Source organism: Simochromis diagramma, unplaced genomic scaffold (genome assembly GCF_900408965.1).
Source record: "Simochromis diagramma unplaced genomic scaffold, fSimDia1.1 OVJJ01000571.1, whole genome shotgun sequence".
Lineage (NCBI taxonomy): Eukaryota > Metazoa > Chordata > Actinopteri > Cichliformes > Cichlidae > Simochromis > Simochromis diagramma.
The window spans coordinates 4179494-4193416 of NW_024386885.1; the positions used below are offsets into that span (position 1 = coordinate 4179494).

General features: G+C 48.1%; 2 protein-coding genes across 2 annotated transcripts; both read left to right on the forward strand.

Moving 5' to 3' along the window:
• Positions 1-280: 280 nt before the first annotated feature.
• On the forward strand, positions 281-6307 carry LOC120734688 (BTB/POZ domain-containing protein 3-like). The gene is made up of 5 exons (XM_040033655.1): positions 281-413; positions 738-959; positions 1238-1328; positions 3389-3507; positions 3588-6307. The coding sequence occupies exons 2-5, from the start codon at positions 820-822 to the stop codon at positions 4618-4620; spliced, it is 1383 nt and encodes a 460-aa protein (XP_039889589.1). The 5' UTR covers positions 281-413; positions 738-819; the 3' UTR covers positions 4621-6307.
• Positions 6308-7635: 1328 nt separating this feature from the next.
• On the forward strand, positions 7636-12647 carry acaa1 (acetyl-CoA acyltransferase 1). Its single transcript, XM_040033646.1, has 12 exons — positions 7636-8060; positions 8614-8707; positions 8796-8853; positions 8923-9002; positions 9079-9121; positions 9749-9847; positions 10203-10283; positions 10566-10756; positions 10829-11008; positions 11224-11279; positions 12010-12155; positions 12237-12647. Exons 1-12 carry the CDS (start codon positions 7734-7736, stop codon positions 12310-12312), a joined length of 1431 nt encoding a protein of 476 aa, XP_039889580.1. The 5' UTR covers positions 7636-7733; the 3' UTR covers positions 12313-12647.
• Positions 12648-13923: the final 1276 nt, after the last annotated feature.

Genomic DNA, 13923 nt, shown 5'->3' on the forward strand with positions numbered 1-13923 from the left:
CACATAGGTTTAGTTTTTTTAAGAAGATTTTCTGCTATCTTATTGATTGATTTCTTCTTTATCTAAGTCTCGACCACTATAATTATTATTGACCAGACTCTGTAATTAGACTGGCTATCAATTATTTTTATTATTTTATGTAATAAATATTAACAGTTTTAAGCTGTTTGTTAAAGGTTTAGAAACCAGGTTTTTAAGCAGCGCTGGTCCGCCAGGTGGCGCTGATTCGCCTTCAGGCTGGATTCCCAAACGGAAACGAAGAAGCCTCTGTGTGGCGCTGCTGCGCTCTGATTGGCTGACAGGCCTGCGGCTCCTGCGGGTAAACAAGAGCTGCTCCGCCAAACGCACAAAAAAGCAACACACCGTGTTTTATGAGGAGGAAATAATTGAAAGCACACCTGTGCGGCTTTACGGTGAGTGTTAACGCACCGATTTAACAAACTGCTGAAGTTTCGAAGCGAAATGAACTTTTTAAAGTGGCAAATAACTCAGTTAGCTTAGCATAAACCTGCTAACACAAACGGAACACGTTTATAAGATGAGTTTTTATTTTGGACTCCGGGGTCGGGCTGCCTGCTCACACCGGTTCGGGGTTTTACTGCTGCAGATTTGTCATTTGTTGTCGCTTTTATTGAAACACTTGGTGAAAGTATCGAGATGTGTTTGGCTGTGCTAATGTTAGCTCCGCGCATCTAAAATCCTGCGGGTTTTAAGCAGACTCTGGTTTCTCTTCCCAGCGCTCCTCTTCTCCTCTCCGGCCTCCAGTGGCACCGGCTCCCCGGGCTGCCATGAGCGGGTCCGCGGTCTGACTGCAGGACGATGGCTGCGGAGCTGTTTCCCACCAAGAAGCTGGTCCCGGCCGCCTCCGTGCAGCAGTACCAGCAGCAGAACCTCACCAACAACAACACCAGCATCACCAGCTGTAACTGGCAGGGCCTGTACCCCACCATCAGAGAGAGGTGGGTGTGTGGAGGAGGCCGAGATCCAGCACTAGAGAGAAAGGATTAATATTCTCTCCGGAAAAGACAGAAATTACTTTAAAATGCTCTGCTGCAAGAATGTGAGAGCCCCGAGAACGAGTCCTGGATGTTTAGTTCACCCTCCATCATCATGCAGCTTTCTCAGACACACATGCAGCATTTCTGTATTTGAAAGATGAGTTTGCAGGTCTGACAGGTTGCTCCTGCTTTGGTGTCTTTTCATTAAGCGACCCCTCAAAACTGCTGTGTTCTTATAGGAATTCAGTCATGTTCAACAATGAGATGATGGCAGATGTTCACTTTGTCGTGGGACCACCGGGGGGGACGCAGCGGGTGCCCGGACACAAGGTAACGCAAACACTCGACAGTTTCAGAGCCCAGAAGATTCTGCTCAGCACTTACAACCAGCTCGCTCCTCAGGCAGCTTTATCAACTCTAATGCTTTCAGCTGAGTCTCTGCAAACGTTAGGACATCACCGCCTGAGGGTCAGAAATACAGTGAGGAGCACAGACTGGTCTCAGTAAGATCTCAGAGCAGGCTGAATAAGGACATCTGTGGTCACATGATTCTAGCTAAAGACTCAGCTGATTTCTGAACACTGGAGCGATCAGTAGTTAATGAAAGGCTGTCGCGCTTTAGCAGAAACCATGTTTGCATGGAGCTGACTATAAAACCAGAATATCACAGCAACACAATAACAACAAACAGCTTCAAGGAGGTTCAGGAAAGAATGGCTGCAAAAGAAGACAAAATATTCATTCACAAATGTCCAGACCATATGAAAAAACCAAGTCCAAAGTCTGTCCTTTAACATGCGTTGGGTCATTAACCCACTGGGTTAAAAGAGTCTGTTAAAGCAAGGAAGTCTTTAGCAAAGGGGTCATCCTTACAGCAAGTGTATATGATAAAATCACCGACAATGAGAACACAACCATATTTAAAAAGAACCGAACCTAGGAGATCAGCAAAGTCCGTGATAAAACATTTGCTATATTTAGGCGGTCGGTAAACCACCACGCAGAGTGTGGTCGTGGATGCAGTCATCTCCGAGGCTACGCCGCCACTCCTACCAGTAATCCTTGGTGAGCTAAAAGCGACACAATCCGATGGAAGAAGATCGGAAAAAAGGATGAACTCACCAGGACGAATCCAGGTTTCAGTCAGGAATAAAGCATCAATCCCGTTAGTGGAGAGGAAGTCGTTTAAGAGAAAGGTCTTATTGACCAGCGACCTGACATTGAGCAATGCCATCCGTATCTTAGGGGCTAAATCGCCACGGGTGGTGCGTCGTAGGACACTTAGGTTGCTTCAGCAAACTCCGCGTCGGAGCGATGTTATCCAAACCTGAGCAGGAAAACATGCCACCGGAAGGGCAGGGTAAGCTTCATGGTCAGCCGAGCAGATCCAACGGTGGGTGAGCAACTTAGCATCAGAGCGCTCCTGCAAGGAGGGAAAGAAGATCAAATGTCCAGGCTGGCATGTGGGTAGCCTGTGGCTCTGGCTTCAAAGTAGACCCTGAGGCGAACGCGACGGCCGCTCCTTCTACCGCGTTTCCTGTAGCGTTTCTTGGTTAGGAAGAGGTAGGCGGAAGAAGCCGGTCGGAGGGTCCGGTCAGGGCGGGCTGGCGTCGCCCAGATTCCAGCAAAGGATCAGCCCGAGACGAATGGGAGAGTCTTAAATTTAAGTGTTTGCCTGTCGTATGTAATCAGTGCTCAGCCATTAGATGAGCATACAACTAAAAGGATCAAAAATACAATGCCAAGGTCCATAAAAGAGCGTAGAACAGATACAGCCTTGATCTGCATGTGAACACCGGGCTGTGTCAAATCACTCAGTGAACAGTTTGTCTTTAATCAGAATGTAGAGCATTGCGTCTGTGGCCGGAGAGCATTGCGTCTGTGGCCGGAGATCAGGGCATCTATGAATTCAAGTTTGGTGGTTTGATTTCTGACTGCATGCTAAAGTATCCGTGGGCAACATACCAAGTTTCTCCCCGAAGCATCCGTCAGAGTGTAAATGTTAGCTAGAAAGCACTTAAGAGGGGGGAGGGTGAATGTTGTATAAAGCGCTTTGAGTTCTGCGCTTTAACCAGATCTAGCATCACTGGCTCCAGTGTTTACTCGCCATAAGCCTTCAGCTGCTCCACGCCTCGTGTCTGAAACTCGCCACCACTTCACCCCCGTCAGCTAGACTCAGTTTAAATCTCAGCATCATGTTTTTTGTTATTCCTGGAAGTTTATAATATTGTTTTTTATTGGTAATTAAAGTAACCACAAGTGTTGTGAAAGGATATAAAATGCAGTTGTGGTTCTCCTGTTCTTTGAGCTTTGATAATCTCAGGGCGTCGTTGTGTTCAAAGTGTAACTCTCGACTCTGACATCGTCCTCGTTGTTCTCTGTTCTGGCAGTACGTCCTGGCTGTCGGCAGCTCCGTCTTCCACGCCATGTTCTACGGCGAGCTGGCCGAGGATCAGGACGAGATCCGCATCCCCGACGTAGAACCACCGTCCTTCCTCGCCATGTTGAAGTGCGTCAACCTTTGATTTTGTTCACCTCGTTACACAAACACCTGACCGCTCACCCACAACCGTGCCTTTGCTTCCGCAGGTACATCTACTGCGATGAGATCGACCTTTGCGCCGACACGGTGCTCGCCACCCTCTATGCTGCCAAGAAGTACATCGTACCTCATCTGGCACGAGCCTGCGTCAACTTCCTGGAGACCAGCCTGAGTGCAAAGAACGCCTGCGTGCTGCTGTCGCAGAGCTGCTTGTTCGAGGAACCCGACCTGACGCAGCGCTGCTGGGAGGTGATCGACGCGCAGGCCGAGCTCGCGCTGCGCTCTGAGGGTTTTTGCGACATCGACGTCCAGACGCTGGAGAGCATCCTGCGGCGGGAAACGCTCAACGCCAAAGAGATGGTGGTGTTCGAGGCGGCGCTGAACTGGGCCGAGGCCGAGTGTCAGAGGCAGGATTTGCCGCCAACCATCGAGAACAAGCGCCTGGTGCTGGGTAAGGCCATCTACCTGATCCGCATCCCCACCATGGCGCTGGAGGACTTTGCCAACGGGGCGGCGCAGTCTGGCGTGCTCACGCTCAACGAGACCAATGACATCTTCCTGTGGTACACCGCCGCCAACAAGCCCGATCTGCTGTTCTGCACCAAACCGCGTAAAGGCCTGTCGCCGCAACGCTGCCACCGCTTCCAGTCCTGCGCTTACAGGAGCAACCAGTGGCGGTACCGAGGTCGCTGCGACAGCATCCAGTTCGCGGTCGACAAGCGCGTCTTCATCGCCGGCTTCGGCCTGTACGGCTCCAGCTGCGGCTCGGCCGAATATAGCGCCAAGATCGAGCTGAAGCGCCAGGGCGTACCGATGGCCCAGCGCATCATCAAGTACTTCTCCGACGGCTCGAGCAGCACCTTCCCCGTGTCGTTCGAGTACCCGGTGCAGATCGAGCCGGACACTTTCTACACCGCCAGCGTGGTGCTGGACGGCAACGAGCTGAGCTACTTCGGCCAGGAGGGCATGACCGAGGTGCAGTGTGGGAAAGTGACCTTCCAGTTCCAGTGCTCCTCCGACAGCACCAACGGCACTGGCGTGCAGGGAGGCCAGATCCCCGAGCTCATCTTCTACGCCTGACGGGCGGAACGGAGGGCGCCGCAGAGATTCCTGCTTCACTGCCATGTTGACTTTAAAACTGTGGAGTTCTCAGGAAGTTGCCGAAGGAAAGACGGACTCGCTGAGCCTCAAAGACGGAACAACGACGACTCGATGGAAACATGAAGAAACAAGAAGACGTCCCTCCAACGCTGCCTGTGTTCATCGTCTCCGTTACGTAGGAGTTGGAAGAAAAGACGATGGCTTCAGGTTGGTCAGGACTACTTTCAGTGGCAGATTAATCCACAGCTGTCAGCAGACATCACACTACAAACACCTGTGCAATCCTGTCTGAAAGCCCCGTTTAAAGGTCTTATGTTAGTCTGTTCAGTCCACAGAACCACAGAGGACTTCCACAAGCTGTCGATCATATCTATTGATTAAACACTAAAACTACAATCAATCAGATATTCAGGTCACCAGATAAAAGCAAGTACAGACGAGTGTGTTTGCTTTTAAAAGCGACTGAGATGATCGAACACATCTTTCATTACTCACGGTGGACATTAACCAGATAATTAAAGAGACACAAGCACTGATTTGACTTTGTGTGGCCGCAGTCTGAATGTGAACATCAGCTCTGAAGCAGGAGGACAATATGTTCCCTGTAGTCTGATTCAGCTGTTTGTGGGAGTTTTTCCTCTGAGCTCTGTCACGGCTGTCAGGATATTTCGCTCTCTGATCTGGTTACTGAGCGTTTGATATAAACGTTCACCAGCTCAGCGCGACTTTAAAATCCTGAAATTCTGCTCCAGATGTTTTCACCTGAACTGTTTCTCTGTTCCACCCTCATGTTCTTGGGAAGCTTTATTACGGTTCAGGTCTCACTGCGCCCTCTTGTGGTGCCGAGTGGTATTAGACGACAGCCCTGTTTGAGCTTCAGCACAGCTGTATTGGCCTCAGTCACAGCATCTGTTTGTTTCTGCTGAACGCTTTGTTCGTTTTAGGTTTTAAACTTTGTTTTTAAACACAGGAATTTCCAATAAATACCTTTTGGTGCAAACGTGCCATAAATAAATAAATAAAGCGGCGCACAAATGCAACTGTTTAATTTTGGTCGGTCAGACAGTTTCTTCTCCTGGAGCAGAGCTTTAAGATTTTTCAGGAACTTGGGGACTTCTTCCAAACATAAACTGGGAGGACTGGGCGAGCAGCGTCTCTGAAGGTTTTCAGTTTGTTGCCTTAAAGAAAACGTTTGAATTTAATAAAATTTGTAAAAGTGAGATTCTTAAACATTCCTGCTGTTGATGAAGGAATCAAAGTTTTATTTTAGTTTGTGTTCGTGGACGGTTCATCACATTCCTGATTTTCTGTTTCTGATTTGTTTGAAGCAATTAAAAGGACGTTTCACTGAAATGTTCCTGTGATTTTAACTCTGTATTTAAGTTGTTTGTAGTTCAAAATCCTCGGGCTCTTACTTTGAAAATCACATGTGTACCTATGTTATCCTAGGTTTTTGTTGAAGGTGTGTAAATGGATTTCTGTGACAGACACTACTCGTCTTCCTCTTTTTCTTTGTGTAATCTGAAAATGTTTTTTTTTTTTTTTTTTTTTTTTAATGATTGTAGATGAAGAAAAAGTTTGTTTGTTTCCTGTCGTCTGTTTCAGCCAGACTGTGCAGTGAGTCGGCGGCCTTATCGATGTGTTGTTACTGTGACACATTTGGAAATAAAAGGTTTGATGGATTTTTCTCTGAGTCTCAGTTTTTTTGTCTCACGCTGAAAAAAAATCCCATCTGAACGTTTCAGAGGGAAGAAATGATTCCAGCGAGTCTGTGAATGAAACATGAAACATGTAATAAATTCACATAAAAATGGAATTTTACTGCATTTCCATTAACTTTGGTTTGATTCGTTTATCAAATCAAAGTTTGTGCAAGAAAGCACAAATGAAATTTGAAGTAAGAAAAATGTTTTCTGATTAAATAAATTATGAAAACATTTGATTCGTTGTTTACTTTTTATCAAATATTTTCTGGTAACTTTCAGGCAGGAAAAGGAGGTCATGAAATCCAAACTTTGAAAGAATCCAGTTTATTTCACATGATTACAGATTACAAACATTTAAAAAAAAATCAACATAACAGCTTCAAATTCTGACGTTTTTCCAAAATGTTTGGGAAACGAGAAAAACAAAAACTTCTATACATTAAAAATTACAAACGTAAAGAGTAAAAATGGTTAAATACTGAATGAAATCATAAATAATCTGACCTTTGGCTCGATGTGAATGAACAAAGATTTACCCTCAGTGTTTCTACATATAATAACGTGTTATAATATATAATAACGCTTTTCTGTCACCTGGTGAAATATGCTGATGACACAGTTCTCCTGTCACTGCTGTCAGGCCCTCACAGCACCACAGGCCGCCCTGCAGGAGTTTGTAGAGTGGTGTGACAGCTCCAAACTTGAATGTGAGCAAAACCAAAGAGAGGCGTCGCCCAGAGGGGAGGCATTGAAATGCGGTGGTGACCTTCTCCAGCAGGCAGAGGGATCTGGCTGCTTCAGTCACAGGAAGCCCGCGGAGGTAGCTGAGGAGTACAAATACCTGGGAACCATCTTTGACAACCTCCTGAAATTCTCTGCCAACACAGAGGAGATTCTCAGGAGGTGCCACCTAACAGCTACACCTCCTTAGGAAACTCAACTCCTTTGGAGTCAGCACGCCCATCATGATGACTTTTTACGATGCCTTCCTGGAAGCATCATGACCTCCATCACCTGCTGGTCCCACTCCCTCAGCCTTCATACAGGAACAGACTGCAGCGCACTGCATCAGTGTGCTCTACAGTCATTGGCCTGTCAGAACTCTGGCAGGTTTTCAGCCAACAGGCCTCAGACAGGCAGCCAAAATCATCAACGACCCCGCTCACATTCTTCTCCCCGCATTTCAATGCCTCCCCTCTGGGCGACGCCTCCGCTGCATTTCCTGCAGGACCGAGAGGAGGAGGAGCGCCACCTTTGTTATTATCTCACTCTTATTGCCTGTTTATGCCCTGGCCTTATCTTCATCGACATGCTGCTCTGTCCTATCTTAATTGGGGATAATTAAAATTTTCTGATTCTTTTCGTCTGACCTGATAAATCCGCTGCATGCGCGCGCACTGTTTGTCCCTCCGCTCCTCCCGTCCTGGCTTTACGAACCCGGATGTTGTTGGAGCGGACTCTGGGTTCAGAGTCCAGTCTGGAGCCGAACTCCGCTCCGCGAGTCTCCTCTCAGCTCCTCGCTGCTCCTCCGCCGTCATGCACAGGCTGAATATCATTTCCGGACACCTGCGTCCCGGCAACTTCAGGCGGGACTTACGGAGGTCGGACTGCGGCTCGGCGACAGCGGCGAGCAGTCGCAGCTCCCCGGAGGACGTGGTGGTGGTTCACGGCCGCAGGACCGCGATCGGAAAGGCCAAAAGGGGAGGCTTTAAGGTGAGTGCAGGTTACCTGCCAACTGTGGCGAAGGTGAGGCCAGAAAACCACGAAGTTTGCTTTACGGCCGTATTTACGGTGATTTTCACTGGTTTTAAGCTGCAGTTCAGAGGAAACTTAATATGACGCCCAGTTAAGTCACTTTATCATTAATCTTACTTTTTATTTCAGATTATTTTCTTTAGACGCGCTTTATTTAAGCAGGCGGGGTTTAGGTTCAGAGCAGCTGTTGTTTGATCAGTTTTCTATTTAGAGACAAAGTTTACATGGACATAAATACAAAGAAAATTCTCACAACAGTGTTTTATATATAAATTATTTGAATGTGTTGTTTGATATCACGCAGATTATTTTCTGTGAGGCTGACAGCATGTGGTCAGGATGACCTTTGACCTCCAGTGACAGCGGGCCTCACTTTATTAATATTTTTAAGATTGAAATTCGGGCTCAAAGTTTAAACGTGTTTTGCTGTGGTGGGCGCTGTGGGATCTTTATTTATTTTCTTCTTCTTTGCTGTGAATAAAGTCCTGTTTAACTCTTTCCGCACCTCCAGGACACCACGCCTGACGAGCTGCTGAGCGCCGTGATGTCGGCCGTGCTGAAGGACGTCGGACTGTCGCCTGAGCGGCTGGGAGACGTCTGTGTGGGTGAGGCTTTGTCCTTCGCGTCTGCTCTGATGTGTCGGCTGACTCGCCTGTCTGCAGGTAGGTGAAGATGTAACCTCTGTCTGTTCAGGTAACGTGCTCCAGCCCGGCGCCGGCGCACTGATGGCCCGAGTGGCTCACTTCCTCAGGTGAGTCTGACGCCTCTGACTCTCTCCTGCTGTTTGTCTGCGCTCCTCACCGCTCCGTCCTCCTTTCAGCGGCTTCCCTGAGTCGGTGCCCGTCTACACGGTGAACCGGCAGTGCTCCTCCGGCCTGCAGGCGCTCTTTAACGTAGCAGGTAACGCCGCCGTGCTCCCACTAACCCAACCGCCCGGTTTTTACCTGAATGACCGAATTCTGACCCGTGTGTGCAGGAGCCATCAGGAGCAGAGCCATCGACCTCGGCCTCGCCTGCGGGTGGGTTTAACACTCGATCCAGATGTTGTTAAAAAAATTGCTCAAGTAAAGCTGAGAGTTTTAAACATGAAGAATATTTTTCATGTAAACAGGTGAAGTTTAATTTTTTTAAATAAACACACACAATGAACTATTTTACTTTTCTTAGCTAATTTATAAAATGTACTATGCCATCGATGTACGGAGGCCCAGTTCTGCCAATAATTACCTCATAATTCATTAAAATGTTTATTATAAACAGTGAGTGAGTAGATGGTCGTGGTTTTAAAAAGTCCAAATGTGTTTTCTTCCTCTAAAAATTCTTATTTGAAATAAAATTAAGGAGTCAGGAAAATTACAGGTTAGACACAAACAGTGAATTTAGATCTCTTTGAACTTTAATCTGACATAATAATAATAATAATAATAATAATAATAATAATATCTGAATTTATAAAAAGTCACATTTGATTTAAAAACTAAACACAAATTGATCAAAAATACATTAAAGTGGACATACCATAATAATCCTGAGCAGATCACAGTCATGGTCATACACTGGGATTAAGCTCCTATGGCAGTGCGTGGACATGTTAACAGTTTTTATGACACACTGACAGAAGTGATGCGTTTCCTGTTTGTTTGCAGCGTGGAGAGCATGTCGCTGCGAGGGATCGGTAACCCGGGCGACCTGAGCTCCAGGCTGATGGACAACGACAAAGCCAGAGACTGCATCATTCCCATGGGGTGAGACGCTTTATAATTCCAGATGTTGTTTATGATCGTCGACGCGCCGAGCATCGGCGAATCAGATTGTAGATCCTGTCCAGCTGAAAGGAGGACGTTTCATAATTTATTGTTCCTGATTTCGCTGATAAACACTCATTATTCTCACACAGTGCTGCATGTGTGAGCAGACGTTCTGATCATAACCAGCTGCAGAATTTATCCTGAAGTGATTCAAAAATGAGTCTGAGTCACGTCACTCCTGACAGGCGTCACTTTGTCGGTTACCGTCTATAAAAAGCTGAAATATGACTCCCAGCTGAAATGTTAACGGTTATTTTTGTCTTAACTGAGACGTGTCGTGTTTGTTCTGCAGCATCACGTCGGAGAATGTGGCAGAGAGGTTTGGCGTCTCCAGAGAGACGCAGGACGCCTTCGCGCTCCGCTCCCAGCAGAAGTAAGAACGTCTCAGCAACACGCAAGAATCTCCTGCTCCATATTTTCACTCCGCGCGTGACATAAATAATCCGCTCGGTCCAGCCCCACTTTAAGGCCAGCCCCCTTTAACTTTCCTCTGATTGGCTGCCTGGAAGCTTCTGTCCCCTCTTCTGTGACATCACAGAGATGCAAGAGCAGAAAAAACTTGAGTGTTTAGAGCAGCCAAGTCAAACAAACTGACGCATGTTTAGGATTGTTTCTGTTTCCATTGCAACCAAATCCCGGTCCTTCCTCCACACAGTGCGGCGCGGGCGCAGAGGGCGGGTCTGTTCGACCGCGAGATCGTCCCCGTTACCACCAAGTTTGTGGACGACGAGGGCAAAGAGCGTCAGGTGACGGTCAGCAGAGACGAGGGCGTGAGACCGGGGACGACGCTGGAGGGGCTCGCCAAACTGCGGCCGGCCTTCAAGCCCGACGGCAGCACCACAGCAGGTCAGAGTGCGGGCGGGGCCGCAGAATGAATCTCGCTCGGCCGTCAGGAGCTCACGTGCTCGTTTGTCTCAGGTAACTCCAGCCAGGTGAGCGACGGCGCGGCGGCCGTCCTGATCGGTCGCAGGTCTGCGGTCGAGGCGCTGGGTCTCCCGGTGCTGGGGGTCCTGAGGGCCAGCGCGGTGGTGGGCGTCCCTCCTGATGTGATGGGCATCGGACCGGCGTACGCCATCCCTGCAGCTCTGCAGCAGGCAGGTAGGAAGTGTTTGTACGCTGACGTGTCCTCCTCCGACTTCAGATTAAGATTCACGAAAGACGTAATTAACCCAGAGATCTTTGTTCCAGTATCGTTAGCATGTTTCCTACAGGTTCCTGCCTCCTCCTAAAGCTGGGAGGCGGGGCTTAGCTCACCCGTGAACGTGGAGGAAAGTGTGAGTTTGTCCAACATGTCTGAGTTCTTCTCTCTGCAGGACTCTCTGTGGCGGATATCGATGTGTTTGAAATTAACGAGGCCTTTGCAAGTCAGGTGAGTTCAGAGACGACGTGTCGCTTCAGGCAGGTAGCTACTCTCTCCAAACTAACACTCCTGCCAGCAGGGGGCAGCATGTGAGTCTATATGTGTGTGTGTATAAACTCAATCCCTTTTTTAGTCTTATTGACGGGTCGCACACTGGCGTGGTAGGCAGCACGGTTGCACCACAGCGAGAAGGCGGGGCCTTTCCGTGTGGAGTCTCTGTCTGTGGGGGTTCTCTCCGGCTTCCTCCCACAGTCCAAACAGTCAGTGGGGTTAACTGGTGATTCTAAATTGCCCATAGGTGTGCGTGTGAATGGTTGTTTGTCTCTCTGTGTTGGTGGTGGATTGGCCACCTGTCCAGGGTGACCCCGCCTCTTGCCCTATGGTAGCTTGGATAGGCTGTTAAGAATACGTGGAAGAGAATGGATGGATGGTCTTACTGACCAATCAGAGTCAAGCATGATAACATTGTTTTTAAATAAATATCACAGTGACTCTGTGCGCCACCTTGTGGTACCGTGTTGCAGTACGGCCCGAGTTCAGCTTCAGTCAGTATCTCTTTAACACAGTACAGATAAACTATGAAGTCATCAAAGCGTTTCCACATGCAGGAATTTACCCTTTGACCTCTCAGTCTCCAGACTTTGTTCATTTGCTTTTGTCTTTTTAAATAAAGATTATCACTTTAACCTTTGGCCCCCACCTCTGTCTCGCTGGTGGTGGTGGTGGCGTTTCCTCTCAGGCGGTGTACAGCGTGGAGAAGCTGGGCATCCCGCCGGAGAAGGTGAATCCGAACGGTGGCGCCATCGCTCTGGGTCACCCTCTGGGCTGCACCGGCGCCCGGCAGGTGGTGACGCTGCTCAACGAGCTCAAACGCAGAGGCAGGAGGTCGGTGTCGACGGTCACGCGTTCACCTCCTCGTACGTTTGAAAACGTGTTCTCACTGTCGCCCTCTTGTGTTCCCCGCAGGGCGTACGGCGTTGTGTCCATGTGCATCGGGACCGGGATGGGAGCTGCCGCCGTCTTTGAATACCCCGGAGCGTAGCTGCTCAGACTGACCCGTCGCCTGAAACGCATCGATCAGTCGAGGCCCGTCACGTGACCAATGGAGTCGCTTCTGTCTCGCCCTTCATGTTAAACTGTTGGAACATTTCTAACTGCAGCTGATTCCGTGCCTTTGTTTCCTGATGATTGATCATTGATAAATCAGCAAAGATCAATAACTCACATTTACTTCCTGCTAGCTGAGCTGCTCAGCACGACTGTGACATTCAGAGCTGCATCAGGTTCAGGTGTCTCGGTGACGCTCTGAAGGACCGATCCAAACCAGTGACTCTGCCTGTAATCTCTGTAAGAATAAAACATTTCCACATCATGTGATGTCATCGTCTCGACTGTTTAGACTTCAAACACCGTCCTGTTTCGTGGTGTTCTCTTACCACCAGGGTGCGCCGTTAGTGAAACGTCACAGTTTCCGCACTGAAGCATCATCGAGGTCTCGTGTTTATTCTCACCACCTCTGAGGTGGATGTGATCAGCCTGGGAGGAGCAGGTAACTTGGCAACGACGGGCAAATCCTAGCCTCGTGACTCTGAAGTGCTGGACTGTATGTTTGTAGGTTTTCTCCCCAACAAACAACAATGTTGACAAAACGTTTTGCGCCATCAAAGGCAGCTGTGCAGCAGCACCTGAAAGGCAGAGGACGATGCTAACCATCACACAAAAAGTTGGACTTCTCGCCATGCTAAGGGAAGGTAGAAGTTACTGTTCTTGCTTCCTCTACTTCCGTACCGTTGATTCATTAATGTTGAATTCTCTGCAGCTGCTCTACTCTCATGTTCTGGACCTGAAAACAGGGTTTGACCTTTGGTTTCATCCTATAATACTGGACTCATTTTTCTACAAAGGTTTGAACTTCGAGAGTTTAAACAAGAGAGAAAAGTGTGAAAATGTTCACGTCTGTCTGAGAAAAGAGTATAAAGTGTGCAGTGAGGGGTTGACAGCCTTAAAACATCTATAATCATTGTAAAAAATAAAGTTGGCTACTTCGCGGATTTCACCTATCGCGGCTTATTTTTGGAACGTAACTCCTGCGATAAACGAGGGACCGCTGTACCACCCTACCAAATCTCTTGCCCTTTGACCCCCAAATTTTCTTGATCCGTCTCTGTCTTGAAAGAGTAGTTGTCAAACAGCTAACAGATTATCTGCAGAGGAATGGTTCATTTGAAGAGTTTCAGTCAGGTTTCAGAGCCCAGCACAGAAACTGCATTGCTGTCATCTCCCTTCTGATGTCTTAGTTCTTCGCTGCGACTCTCTGCGATCCTGTTTCTAGGCCCGCCCTTTTCCCTTCCAGCTACAATATCCCCGTTTCCCAGTAACCTCTGCTGTTCAATAAAAACTCTTGTAAATATTTACACAGTGTGTTTGTGTCCACTCTTTGTGCGAACCTCAGGTTAATGACAGGATGATGGACCTGCTTGGCAGGAGAAAAACAGGAAGACACCGGCTTTATTTTGTCCAAAGCAAATGAAGATCCTCACCTGTCTGTGGCAGGAAGGCTAACTGTAATGCTCGTTTCTCAAAGGATAAAATAAGTTGATTTAATCACAGCTTTGACTCGCACTGCATTTGTTGGACAGAGGGGAAAGAAAGT

Bases quoted from the DNA above. Each gene is read 5' to 3' on its own strand.
- acaa1 (XM_040033646.1), top strand. From the start codon at position 7,734: ATGCGCGCGCACTGTTTGTCCCTCCGCTCCTCCCGTCCTGGCTTTACG. The intron at 8,854-8,922 runs GTGAGTCTGACG...TCCTCCTTTCAG, and splicing joins CGAGTGGCTCACTTCCTCAG to CGGCTTCCCTGAGTCGGTGC. The intron at 11,280-12,009 runs GTGAGTTCAGAG...GTTTCCTCTCAG, and splicing joins ACGAGGCCTTTGCAAGTCAG to GCGGTGTACAGCGTGGAGAA.
- LOC120734688 (XM_040033655.1), top strand. From the start codon at position 820: ATGGCTGCGGAGCTGTTTCCCACCAAGAAGCTGGTCCCGGCCGCCTCC. The intron at 960-1,237 runs GTGGGTGTGTGG...GTGTTCTTATAG, and splicing joins TACCCCACCATCAGAGAGAG to GAATTCAGTCATGTTCAACA. The intron at 1,329-3,388 runs GTAACGCAAACA...CTGTTCTGGCAG, and splicing joins AGCGGGTGCCCGGACACAAG to TACGTCCTGGCTGTCGGCAG.